A 14,388-nucleotide genomic window follows, 5' to 3' on the forward strand; every position below is an offset into this window, starting at 1 on the left:
AGAAACAAGACTTGAGCAAGACTAGAGACAAAAAAAGGCCTGTTTCTAAGTTCAAAGGGACGGGCTTGCCTTTATGTGTAAATGTGTAAAATGCAAGGGAGTTATTCCTTTGAACGTGCACACACACACGCACGTGCACGCACACACACGCACACACACACACACACAAATACATATATGCGCACAGACAAACATACACGCAAACAAATTATGGGTAAGCCTAGTTATTACCTAAGCAAACAGAGTTAGTCTGAATGGAATGCCTGCTGTGAAACACACGAGTTCCAGACACAAAGCTTTGCCTTACAACAGGGGAAGCGCACACACACACACACACACACACACACACACACACACACACACACACACACACACAGGCAGAGTTTCGACACACACACATTTTACACACACCGTGTAAGAGAAATAACTATGTGTATATGTAATTAGAAGGCAAAAACAAAGCAAACACATGTTTGGGTCTTGTTCTCTGGCCTGCACTTCACTTCATTTGCACTGTGGTGCAGAGGGTTCTTCTAAGCCATTGTTTTTGGTGCTGCTAAACACATGGTGTCTTTCTGGGGTAGCGGGAGGCTGAAGCCAGCCAAGGACAAACATGCTCATCCATGTGCATGTGGTGTGTATGTGTGTGTGTGTGTGTGTGTGTAGAGTGTGTGTATGTGTTCGTATAGTTGGCTGGGGAATACTATTAGCATAGAACAATAAATAATATAAATATTGGTTTTATCAAGCAGTGAATGTTTTCATTATATTCCCAAAAAGGTTTTTGTTCCTCTTTTGTGTTGACCTGCACACATATAAATGCAGAAAGGCTCACACACAATCACACATGCACACATTATGGTTTTCTACTCCAGCAGACCAGTTTTTTTTTTTGTTTTCTTTTGGTTAGGAGCTCTCGCTAATTAGCAGCTAAGTTTCACAGCTCGCAGCGCATGTCACATTTTTGGTGCGTGTTCACAACATTCCTCCTCTGAAATATCGCTGGAGAAATTTCAAACAAAAAATTTAAATGAACCTTAGCTTACATTATCAGTCGCAAAACATAATTCCAATGAAACAGATGTCAAACCCAGCATTACAAATTGCCTCAACACTGCTGTGATTGACCTGTTCCTGAAAACGTGTTGAACAATTACTCTGCACAGCCATTATTCACAGAGAGGGAGATAAAAACAGAGAGAGAGGAAGGGAGGGAGGGAGGGAGGGAGGGAGGGTGTAGGGAGAAAGAATGTGACTGGAAGAGAGGAAGGCTGAGAAATTAAATTGAGACGCAGAAGAGAAAGACAGATTGCGTCCGCTCTGGTATGCCATCTTTACGATCTGTCTGTGAGAGAGCTAGTGAAATTGAACTCAGGTGTAGTGTGATGCCGAAAAAGCCATTTCCCCATTAGGGCTATGGAATCTCACATAAACAAATTACACAAATACTTTCTCCATAAAAGAGAGGGTGAGCCCTCTCTAACTGTGCAGTGAAACCTGAGCGGGGCCTTGTTTATGTGTGTGACAGAGTGTTTACATTGTCCTCTACTCCTATCCCTTCAGGTGGGGAGAAGGCCAGGCCTCCGACAGCTCTGCTCCTGTCACACTACCTGTCTGTCTCTGGGATTTCTGTTATGGAGAACATGTGCCGGCTCTATACGTGTGTGTGTGTGTGTGTGTGTGTGTGTGTGTGTCTGTGTGTGACCGGGAAAGGCCAACCAGTGATCTATCCCCATTACAACCAGTTTAACCACTCAAGAGTGGTGAGTTCAAGGATGCAAGGCAACGTAGGATGAGAGAAAAAAAACATATGACGAATGGTCTGAATGAGTCTGAGGTGCTAACTGCCTGTGATTATGACTCCTCTATCTAACATCACACAGTCGTCACAAACATTACAAACCTTTCTTTGTCTTTTTTTTCTTAAACCTTTAATTTATCCAATATGTTTCCTAATACCAGCAAGACCTCACCTCACCTCCACTGCTGTATTGTTCTGCCTGGTAGCAGATTAAAGCAACAGTCAACCAAATACACCCACCATGCATTTCATTCGCTTAATCTTGTGGATTGATGTTGTCTTGTTCAAACTAGCTTAACATCAAGTCTCACCAACATCCAGGCAAATTCCAAAAAAAGGGCGAGATCGACCTTGTCATCCAGGAGGTACTGATTCTTGTGTTTGCCCGACTGCAGGGTGAACGAAAAACGAGCACCATCTGCACGGCTGGCAGCGAGTGCAAGGACAGGGTAAATAAAATGTCTGATAAAAACATGGATCAATTTCAAGTTGTGGAATGCTAATGTTAGCTGGCTAGCTTATGCCTGCAACCCTGCCCACACTATTTCCTGTCCCGCCCGCTGTTTGCCACAGCAAGCAAGTAAATTTCGGCATGTCAGTTCTGGTCTGACCGCGGCATAATACAACCGCAGCTTTCGAATGTTGGCCACTGAGCAGTAACACTATAGCTCAAGCAGAAGCCATTTACTCAGCCAACTTTTCCCAACAAGAGTAAGGGTTCAGTCCAACAACTTTCAAGTCACAAGACCCTTTGTTTAACCTTGAGGCTCTTCTTCAGTTTACAGAAACAATTGTAACATGTAAAATTATTCACATATCAAGCCAGATATCAAGTACAATAAGATTGCAATGGTTTGACACGAACGTCCGACCTGATTCTCAATCTTGACACCTAGAATGAGTGCGCCGTAAACTGTGATGCTGTTCTGAGATCAGCAGGAGGAGGACCACCCAGCAGTGGAGCTAATCCCATAGCTGCAGGGTTGAAGCTGCGCACACACTCTGACAGGCTGGGCCACTCCTGGAAGTGGAGCTAAAGTACAATAGCACCTATTGATGACTGGTGTTAGGTTTTATCCTGCCATGCTCGCCTCTGCTTTTAGTGAGAAAGAATAATCGAGCAAGCCTCTCTGGCCGAGTCCCCTCTCTCTCTCACACAGTTCACGTTTAGCCATAGATATTTATTACAGGCGGGTGACAGTAGCGCTTTGAAAGACCAGGCAGCGTGTCACAGGAAGATTAACGTGGAGTATTCTGATTTCAAAAGTTAATGTCCTCATATTTTTAGGTCTTTTCGTGGCAATACTCGACAGAAGAAAGTATAGTCTTCCAAATCAAACCATCACAGTCAAATAATCAACAAGACGAAAAGCATAAGAGAACTCTGCAAACCTGGTTACAAACTAAATCTCACTTCGGTGGTACTGAAATATGAGCAAGTATTGAAAACTGTATGGTATAAAAAAAACTCTGGTCCGGTTTTGATCATATAGTTCCAGATATAAATAACATTTGCTGCTCTGCTCCATTTTGTGTGGTTCTCTCGTGGAAGACATAACATGTCTCAGGAGACTTCCTGGTTAAATGTTAAAAAAAATATTTGGCAAATGTTTTTCTCTCACTGCTTGTGTTTAGAAAACATCGACATCTGATGGTTCTGGCTTGTTTTCTAAAGTGAGCAAAGGGTTTTGTATACAAACAAGTTAATATTTCTCAATGGTTTTCCTGTTGGTGCCGGTACCTAGTATGAAAAAATCTCAAAAACCACTCAGCTTTAGATACAAACCCCACTTCTAACTTGGTAAATCAACACCATGACTCGGTTTTGATAAGACACATTGTAGCTGACCACTTAGCACCAAAGGTTGCTGTGGGCAACCCTTTCCCCGCCGAGCATCGCTTAGCTCAGCAGAAACACCGAACAGCCCACTGCTGGTTCTGTTTTAGCCCGTCAAACACACTCACATCAAACACAGAGCCAGCGGCGCTCTGCAACATATAGAGATGGAGAGAGAGAAGAAAAGAAACAGAGAGAATTGGAGAGGGAGTGACAGAGATGCACTGATTCAAAGCAACCCCCCAAAGTGGAAGCCCCCAGGATAAACAACCAATCAGAAAAGGATCGCTGTCTAGCCCAATCAGAACGCATTCCAATGAGAATCCTCTCCAGACCCAACCAACTAACCCCTGGAGGTATGCACAAAAAAAAAAGAAGAAAAAATCAGACACATACACACAACGTGACCTAGATACACAGCAGCATCTTAACTAAGGCCCTGACCGTGTCTGGCCTCAGTACGACTAAAACCCAGGTCTGTGTTCAATCTAACCCCAGTCTCCATCCCCTCTCTCTACTGTAACTGTTCATCTCTTTGTACATCCTGGCAACACTAGTGCATACAGTATATGTGTGTGTGTCCATGTATGTTTGTTTGTGTGGTGGTGGTGGGGGTCCACAATTCCATTGCAGACAGATGGGCTTGGTTTCTGGGCTCATTCATGGCAAGGATACCCTTGTTTCAGAGAGAAAAGCAGGGAGGATAGTTGTGGGATGCGGGACAAAAAGATGTCAGTGTGTAAGTGTGTGTGTGTGTGTGTGTGTGTGTGTGTGTGTGCATGACTGTGTGTATCACTGTTTGTTGAGGAGACAGACTTCCTTTCGTCTGGAGTAACAAGAGGACGACATGCTAAGCAACAAGGGTGCAGGGATTTGCCAATGTGAGAGTGTGCGTGCACACAACTGTCTGCTAACACTACGTGTGTGTGTGTGTGTGTGTGTGTGTGTTGCAGTAGTGTCTCTGCCAGGGTGTGTACAGGGTTGCATGAGAGTGTGTGGTTGTATAGATCCCCTCTTGGCAGCGGCAGTGTAAGATGAGGAGGGTCTTACATGGGCTTTAATCCTGTGCTGAATGTCATCGTACAAGTGTGGCTTTTCCACAAGCCCAGATAACAGCGAGAGAGAGAGAGCGAGAGAGAGAGAGAGAGAGAGAGAGAGAGAGAGAGAGAGAGAGAGACGTCTATTGCACATTTGTAAGATGTATGCATGTGGGCATGCGAGCATAAGCGCATACATGTATGGGAGAGACACTGTTGTAAAGTAGCCTGACCCATCGGTTTGATTACAAGGATTACAGCAGTGACATACAGTAAGCCGCGAGGGACACACAGAGCAGCTACAGCACTAATCTGCTTGTCTGAGCTGATCTAGTGACAGAAAGAGAGGCCACATCCATTTCTAAGGTTTCACTGGAAAACACAACCTGGCTGAAAACACACCACACTGTCGGACTAACTTTCACTCAGGCCAGGGGTTTATATACTTTTTTTTCTTTTAGCGTGGGGCCCAAATGAGAAGTTTATTCTGTAGCCTTAAGACTCAGGGGCTTTAAAACATTTTACTGCCCATGTCATATGGGTAGCCTGCAGCAATAGGGCAGTGACCCATTTTGGGATTCGAAGTTCAACAAACATTATGCAGGTTTGAAAAGGTCACTGATATAAAATGTCAGCGACTCTTCTTCTGAGGAAAAGAAAGCTATCATAACTAGTTACACTTCAAGACATCAATCATGGAGGGAAAGTGTTGCTGTTTTTTGACAAATGGCAACACATTACATCCTGATTTTTTACAGGCTCCCTTAGACACGGACGACCTTTGGGAAAGTGTTGGGCTAGCGTGAGAAATAAACTGCAGCCTACTGTTATACGAGGCCTAATTAGTGGTCAGCCCTTAATGGTGAGTGGCAGTCCAAAGGTTGTTGATGTTATTACAGTAGGTCCGTGATAGCCCGGGTTACTGTATGAAGCCTCTTCACTGACTCTGCACTGGGATGACTTTCAGTGGGAGGAAACAGGTAAATTCCTGTTAGTTTTCCTCTTCAATTCTACAAGGAGTGTCCGATAGCAGCTCTGGCATTTCGAGAATAGGGAAAGAAAACAGTGAAATTCCTTCTGCTATTACTTATTAAAATACGTGTAGTGTTATTTCTCTACCACAGTGTTTCCGTGGGTGTCAATCTTGATCATAAACGTTTGCTTTCTATTAGGTGATTTAAGTGTAGGCTATATATGTCTGTATTTGTGGGCAGAGAGGCATCAAATTCGCCGTATGTTGCGGGGTGTGACATCCTTTAAGTGAGTGGTGCAATATCAGTAGTGATCAAGTGTCACATCTAGTAAAGTCAGCAGGTGTGAGTCTTCTAGTTTGTAGCAACTGCCCCCTCCCTCTCCAACCCCCCGCCTTCGTCTCTCTGCCCCTGAATATCACTCTCTGCCTTGGAGCAGTGGCTACTTCTGTGATTGGCAGCCTAGGGGTGGGTCTATATGTTAAAAACACAGTTTGGGGAATAACAGAGGCCTTACCCAACACCCGAGGCTGTGTGGTATTTTTAGTGCTTTTAGTGTGTGTGTTTGTGTGTGTTTGTGTAGAGAGAGAGAGAGAGAGAGAGAGAGAGAGACGGGAGAGAGGGAGAGAGAGAGAGAGAGAGAGAGAGGAGAGAGAGAGAGAGAGAGAGAGAGAGAGAGAGAGAGAGGAGAGCACAGGAAGTCTGAAGAAAATAACAGGTTTAAAGTGAAAAGGCTGTGATTCCCTTTTCTGTGTCTCTAAATCCCTATACCTCCCTCCATCAGTGAGTCTTTGTGGATGTTCAGACTTTCTCTTTGGGATGTAATCCAGCTTGAACAGGGGATCTGACCTCCAGAGCATCCTACTGAGAGGTCTCTTATACACAATGATTTTGCGCTGTCTCTTTCTCTGTCACACACACACACACACACACACACACTCACACACACACACACACTCACACACACACACACACTCACACACACACACACACTCACACACACACACACACTCACACACACACACACACACACACACACACATTCAAACACTCAGAAGTAGCTCCCCAGGTGCAAGTTTCTCCTGAGGGAAGTGCTTTTGTATGCTGCCATCTCCATAAGCTCACAAAACACCCTTATAATCCTGCCAGCCTCTCTTTCTCTCTCTGTCTTTCTTGATTTCTCTTTTACACGCACACACAACCGGTGAAAGCTTGCCAAAAATATTCAAACCCGTCAATCGGTTTTCCCAATTTGACCTCAACATCATGCATTTACACCACAATGTTTAAATCTGCATCTCTAACAGCAAACCACAAGAACACTTGCATGTGGAAATAGCATTTGAAGCAGTTGTGGCGATAACTGAGAGAGAGAGAGAGAGAGACTGAGAGAGAGAGAGAGAGAGAGAGAGAGAGAGAGAGAGAAAGGAGGGAACGAGTGGTGAAAAACAGCGACAGCCAGCCCAAGGTGTACTGATTTATGACTGTGGGCTCGCTGTGCCATTTTTGCACAGAGAGCAAAGCAGAGAGGAGTTTACAGACACAGACTGAATCACACCTGACATGTCCAGACAGAGAGGGAAGGATGAGGTGGTTCAGTACAAGTATTTCAGCTTACTGACGTCCTGTATCTATACTTTGAGTGTTTAAATAATAGTTTAAAAAGTCATGACATATAAATTTTCATGTGTAAGCCCAGCCAATCAGGATGAGCCCCTTTTTTTTATTTTTTATTTTTTTTTGCGGGTTGATGTTACTTGCAAACGGAGAGGATGTTTGAGATTATGAGCCTGAGCCAGAGAATTAGTGGTCATAAATGAGAAAGCACTAAAGCGTCATTTCAATTACATAACCAAGAAACAAAAGTAAGTGCTTATTGTCCTCTGGCAGATGTGTTTGTGCACTTGAACCAAAGGGGAAAAAAAAAAAAAACCAACAAATGTCAAAGCTGCCCTCAACTGCCTACATGATCATGTGTTTTTAAAGAGCAGACCCATGCCTAAAAGTTAAACTAACAATGCCAGACCAGCACAGTTTGGAAAAACACTTAACCACCACATTGTAGCATCATGCTTTAATAAAGCTGGTGAGGTCAGAGAACTCAGAAGAGGACACAAACTCGACTGAAGATTATTTGTTGAACTGGAGATGTCAATAAAAGTCAGTACCTCCACAACCATACTGGAACTAAAGTGCTAATAAAATGAAATCCTTAAATAATAACAAAGCAAAACTCATTTTAAAAAGTGGAACTAAAATGACCTCGGGGCATTGGACAGCATGAGCTCATGACCCTACTATGCTTGCAAGAGGATGCAGACTCGGGCCACCATCAGCGGTCGTAGGATGAATCCCATTTCGGTCCCGGCTGGCCGGTTGGACGACAGAAAGGCCTGTCACTCTTAAAGAGACTGTCATACCATGTTACCATCATCTCCACGCTCAAGGTCAGGTCAGACAGCAGACCTGTTCGGGTCAGCTGAGTGAAGGCAGAGGTGGCGCTTATACAAGTAATGGGGTTCCCGCACAGGGCACACGCATGATGAGCACACACACACTCTTAATTTCCACTGCATGGATGAGCACTGATGAGTAGGGATTTAGCTGTGATAATAGAACTAGAATTACAAAACCTACCTTCATTCCTGCACATCTGCAGGCTTGCACGAGCGATTGCGTGTGTGTGTGTGTGTATGTGTGTGTGTGTGTGTGTGTGTGTGTGTGTGTGGCCGGGTCTCGGCGTGTGTAATGAGTGTGTTGTGGGTGGGGAAAGGGAGCTTACCCAGACAAACTGCCTTATGATCCGCACATCAGGTGTCTAACTGTCCTCTCCTTCACACAACTTCAAGAAAGCCACAAAAAAAAACAAAAAAAAAAACATGAATTAACTTGTCTGCCTCACAATGATTGCCAGTCCTTCCATCTCTCCCCGCCTCACCCCCCTCCCCCCTCCGCTGTCTCTGGGTGCTGTCTGTCTACAGCTTCACATGCTGACAGTGACAAAGCAACTCTATCGCTGCTCTTCATTTAACTACTTAAAGGTGATACTGTGCATGGCATTTAAACACTTATATGTCTTTGTCAAATCAATCATGATGCCACAGTCTGACTGCAGTACACAAGTGAGACTGTGGTGGAGACAACTGGGGTTGAGTTCCTCTCTCACAAGCCTGGTTTTCTAATTTGTGTCATTTATGCCAAATCCTTGTCCTACTCTGTTGCACAATATGACATTTTTATTTTATTTTTTATTTTTCACATAAGTTTTTTAGGATTCAAGAACTACAGCCCCCCTGTACTATTAGATATACAGTAAGTGAGTTCTCAGAACCACTTATTTGTGAATGCTACCACAGTAACTGTTTTGCTCGAGTCTCAGTACCCTTAAAGACAGAGAGCGGACCTCACATCTTCACAAGAAGAGGGCGGTTTAGAAAATAATTCCAGTGTTGTTTCAGGGTGCTGTGAAATAGATAACAACATGCAGCCCACTCAGATGTCTGTGCTCAGGTGTTGCTGAGTTATTGACTTCTCCCCACTCATGTTCAACCTGGTGGAACAACCTTTGACCTCACAGACTGATGATGCTGACAGCTGGCTGAGGGATGGCCTCCGTCAGACACCTCTACTGACCTCCGAGCTGTGGTTCACTGGCCGCCAAAAAAACACGTGGCACATCACGGCCACGCATGTGTGCAAGGACGTACGCAAACATGACCCAAATGTACACACAAGTGTGTACGTAACATGTGCACACATGTTTACGCATAATCACGCATACACACACAGGTGGAAGTTGGGGATTGTGGGAACTGGCTCAATGGGTTGCTATAGACTACAGCATGGAATTTAATATGTATATACATACATACATATACATATAATGCTGGAATTGAAAGGCATTTCCATGGCCTAAACAGAGGTTTTCTGTCTGTTCCAGAAAGTAAAAGTGTACTTGGACCTTTTATATCAAACAAAAATGCAATTTCAAAACAAAAAGTGTTGAGTAATTGATAACTTCTTGTAACAAGCCAAACAGAGCAGCAAATGTAACAACTTAAGTTTAACGTACAACTGTAGTTTGCTTTTTTGATAATCAGTATCTGGCTAGAGACTTTTCTTCAACTAATTCCATTTTCACACACAAACCTAATTCATGATGTAGAATACTGCAATAAGACTAAACCATTATCTCGGATTCACACCTTAATGTCTGGAGAATCCATAATTACACCAACGTATTCATTAATTAACACTTCCTGAGTTGTGTTAATAACATGGGGCAGATATTTCTTTAGGCAACTTGTAAAATATGCGCCATCAGCTTGTAATAAACAACGCGTGGGATAATTGAGAGATTCAACAGGGCATACAGGGCAGAAAAAGTGGCAGGGCCTGCTCGACCATTTTAGATGCCGCGGGCAAACGTACCAATGATAATTCAGCCTGATACTTAAAGCATGGCATTTTGTTTACTGTTAAAAGTAATGTGAACACAGTGACATTAAGAGCAGACACGTCTGAGCTCTAAACTGTTATGATCATAATTGAGAAACTGTACAGACACTGAAAGGTCATGTAATTTCCCACACAGACATCTTTTTTTTTTCTTTTTTTTCCCAATATCAAGTCTTATGTGTGAGTGAGTGTTTTGAGGTTTCATTACCAACCTGAGGATAAGGGAACACAAAGAAGAGTGATCTCACCTGCTGCAGGCAAAAACTGGTGTGATCTCAGCTGCAGAACTGTGGTTACAGAAAACTGACGTCAATTCTACCAGCCGATATTAGCTGTCATTTCTGTTGCACTGCATTTATAGTCTGTACTCAGTTCAAGTTTCATATTAAGGATGTACAGATAGAACACTGGGGTTTTTTTTTTTAACCTTTTTTTTAACCTAACAACAGTGAACTGCAGCCAGAAGGAAACATGCAGTTCCACACATGGTTGTGTGTGAATGTACTGTGATATAAACACCCACAGACTGACTTTCATAAAAGTCCAATCTTACAGAAATCCATAAATCTACAGAAACGTGACGAAACCGGTATGGCTACATTTGTTTTGATAACCAAAAACAAATTTCAGAGAAAACCTCAGAGGAAAAAAAAAAGAAAAAAAGAAAAGCTTTCTTTCCTACATTTCATTTCAACACCAGCTCAGTATAAAGTGAGAAAAATAATGTTCGGTTTTAACAGGATAAATCCTGATTGAAACCTATGTGTACATTCAACAGGATGAAAACGTCATAGAGGGCTTATCTGTGCAAAGCATCCCTATCAGTTTTCCAGTTCCCCACAAAACTCCTGACAGAAAATAGAGAGGCCACCGGGCGCCTCCCACAGTCAGCCGCTGGTGGGGGAATCTATCGTCTTGTCAACAAAATTCACTGTTTCCTGCCTGCTTTGCTTCCATGGTTGCTCTAGTTTGGGTTCATGAGTTACATAAGTTGTCAGGTCAGTTTTGGTAGCGAGGAGCCCTTGGACTCGAAGTTAGAACCAAACAGAAACAAGCAATTAAGAGTCAAGCACAAACAGTTCAGTTAAATTGTATTTTAGAATAATAAGTGGGATTGTGCTGTCCAATTTCAGTTTCCCACTGAACTTAGGCTCCTTTTTCTAGACCTGCTTAAGCCGTGCATACACAAGTTGGATACTTACTGGCATACACAATGCAGACATACAAACACTGTATTCAGTGCAAACACAGCATGGGCAAATGAAAGCCATCTTCTTGACTTGTTTTAACCTGAACAAGGCCTCACTCCTTCCTGCATGTGCACATGCATAAACACACACGCACGCACGCGCGCACGCACACACAGACAGACACACACACAAGCACGCACACACACACACACACACACTCACACACACACACACACACACATGTACACAAACGCATTTCTGTCCCCACTTGGAAAGCCTCTCAGCTTCTTTTCGCTTCATTCAGTACAAATAACTTCACGGTGGGATAAAAGCATAATGTTTCCAGAAAACCTCTTCCCCCCACTCTGCTTCACTCTTTTGGCCCCATGTTCTCCTTCACTTTTTCCTCCAACCCCCTTCTCTTGTGCTCTCTGTCCAAAAGGACATTCTTATTTCATTAGGACCGGGGTCTGGGAGGCCAAGAGGGTAAACAAAACCTCTGTAATCAACAGCAGGACATACACAACCACAATGAGCCAATCAGAGCCCAGTGTCCTTTTAGACAGAACCATGGCTAACCAATACAAATCCACACCTGGACGTTCAGAACTCAAACTTGCCAACTCAAACTCAGCACTTAGGTTTGTGTGGAATTCAAAATGCAGCCTAGCACTGGGAGCCAAGGCTAACCATAAGAAACACCAATCAAAGCTAGCATGCATGCCTGCAAAGACACTGATATACACACATGCACGCAGACACACAGATCCCCGGCTATTTGTCTATCGGTGCTGTCATCTCTGTTTGCTCATATTAGGGAGGGCTCACTCAGGGACAGGATATGGGGATTAGGTCTGGCCTTATTGTGCTGTAGCTACACACCGCTAAATGGCTCCCATCTGTTCTCCCATAGAGGATGGCTAATACACGTTAGCTGCGCTCGCGTTGTGCACTGCCAGAATAACAGCAGTGGATAGATGAGCAGCACTGATATCGCTAGCCACAACACCACTCTGCGCTAAAGGCTAATGTGCCTGGCTTATTCTATTAGATTGGGATAAGAAGCACTAATACACATGCACATACACACACACATGTGCATACACACACCGTCATGATATCTGATTGGAGATACCGAAGCAGTAGGCTAGTCATGGGTCCAACTGTAGGTTTACCTTGAAGGAATATACGCAAGAGGTGGAAAGAACGGGAGTTATGGAAAAAGATGGAGAGATGGAAAGAGAGGGAGAAAGAGGGCAGTGTGGTCTGTTTCATTATGGTGAATCCTGACACTACTGCATTCTCAGCACACATGGACTGGATTATAGGCTATGTGGGCTGCTCCGGCACTGTATAGCTCAGCAACGCTCTCTTGCACACACATACTCACATGCACATGCACATACACTTGCACTTGCACACACAAACATCATAGCTAAACACACTAAAGCTTTTCACTGCAGTAAGACAAACCATTTGCTCACACACGAGCTATAGGACTCTTAATCCCAAAAGCAGCGCTGGGGCAAAGTGCACAACTACTAAGTCACTGAGGTTAGAGACAGATTTTGCTTGTGATGGTCCACCTGTGGATTACTGGGGGAAAAGAATGAGATGCACTGGAAACTATGAGTATACCATGCTGCCTGGTTTTCTCTCTCACTCACACATAAATACATAAGCGCCCTTTCCTTCTCTCTCCCCTTCTCTCTTTCTCTATCTCTCTCGTCTCTCACATGTACATTTATACATCTCTGTCTGTCTCTGACTTACTCACACTTCTATTAGTACCAAACAAACCATAACCCTCCCTGCACAGACCTCTTTCCGCACATCTATGTTCAAAGACATCCTGAGTCTATGGGGGGGCTTCGATATAAAACCCGCAAAACAGGAATTATCCTTTATGACTCTGCATTCTTCATTTTATGCTTTTTCAGCTCACAGCCTAAAAAAAAAAGAAAAAAAAGAAAAAAAGAAAAGAAAAAAAAAAGCCTTCATGACTGTTCTGCGTTGTATTGTAATTAAATACCCCACACACTGGCACACACAACGGGGTGGGGTAGCGCGGTAAAACTTTACTACAACTGAAAAAGCGGGGCGTGGAGAGACAGACTCGTCCATCTCTGGTTTTTCTCACTGTGTCGTTTTTATCACCTCTGGGCCCTGGTATGCTTGCTTTAAGCTGCTGGGTTTGTATAGGTCTAATACCACACAGTTACCTATATAGCCACGGCACGACAACTATATGAGCACTGCACAGAAAGCCAGCCATAAACCTCTGAATCAACTGAGGCTCTTTAGTCGACTGAAATTCATAAGCAACAGGAAAAGAAGCCGGATTCTTTTACACTCTATTCTGTCAGATTTGGGTAATGTTTTGGTTATTGTGGTATCATCAATGTTCCCAGCTAATGGTTTCTCGAGCCCATTGAACAAGCCTATTGTGTAGAAGATCATTAAAATATCTGGAGTAGATACACAGTACTACACACCGGCATGGAGTATATAAAATAAAAAGTTAGTAAAGAAAGGTAGCAATAGCTGTGTAACAGAAACTTACTATGAACAAATGGATGCAGGGGTCCCATGGTGCTGGTCATCATGCCCATATTCCTTCTTCATCATCCTGTGAGAAGAACAGGGGAAATGTGATCAATGTCACCATCCATCCATTAACCATCACTTTATATGATACAATTCATGTCATAAGACAAGATGTCCAGTGTGTGGCAAAAGATGCCTTCCCTTTAAAACAAGCTATTTGCTGTACAAAGTCTGGCACAGTGGTTAAATCTTTACAAGTAGAGTCTCATTGCCCAGCCTTATAGTATTCCTAGTCCCCTGTGGCTTTTAATCAAAACAATCCCATTCATATTCCTCATTCCGAAAAGCTGTGTATGATATCATGAAATGCTTTCCTCAGTGTGAATGTTAGGAACCAATAACTAAACACACAAGGGGTTTCCTTAGGGCTGAAACTGTGCAGACAAGAGCCCTGCTAACAGGAAGGCTAATTCACTCAGACACTAACATTACGATGGTTAGCATGAGCTGGCAGCCTACTGTAGCCAAGCCCTTGCCTACATAATGC

At 43.5% G+C, this 14,388-nt stretch overlaps 1 protein-coding gene across 1 annotated transcript in view; it reads right to left on the reverse strand.

Moving 5' to 3' along the window:
* Positions 1–14,388, reverse strand: part of LOC111219225 (ERC protein 2-like) — a 149,602-nt gene that overhangs the window by 22,997 nt on the left and 112,217 nt on the right. The window contains exon 17 of the mRNA XM_022741839.1: positions 13,858–13,923. Coding sequence (XP_022597560.1) covers positions 13,897–13,923 — 27 coding nt within the window. The 3' untranslated portion in view covers positions 13,858–13,896. The remainder of the gene's footprint in view (positions 1–13,857; positions 13,924–14,388) is intronic.

This window comes from Seriola dumerili, unplaced genomic scaffold (assembly GCF_002260705.1).
Source record: "Seriola dumerili isolate Sdu_G_001 unplaced genomic scaffold, Sdu_1.0 BDQW01000056.1, whole genome shotgun sequence".
Taxonomy (NCBI): domain Eukaryota; kingdom Metazoa; phylum Chordata; class Actinopteri; order Carangiformes; family Carangidae; genus Seriola; species Seriola dumerili.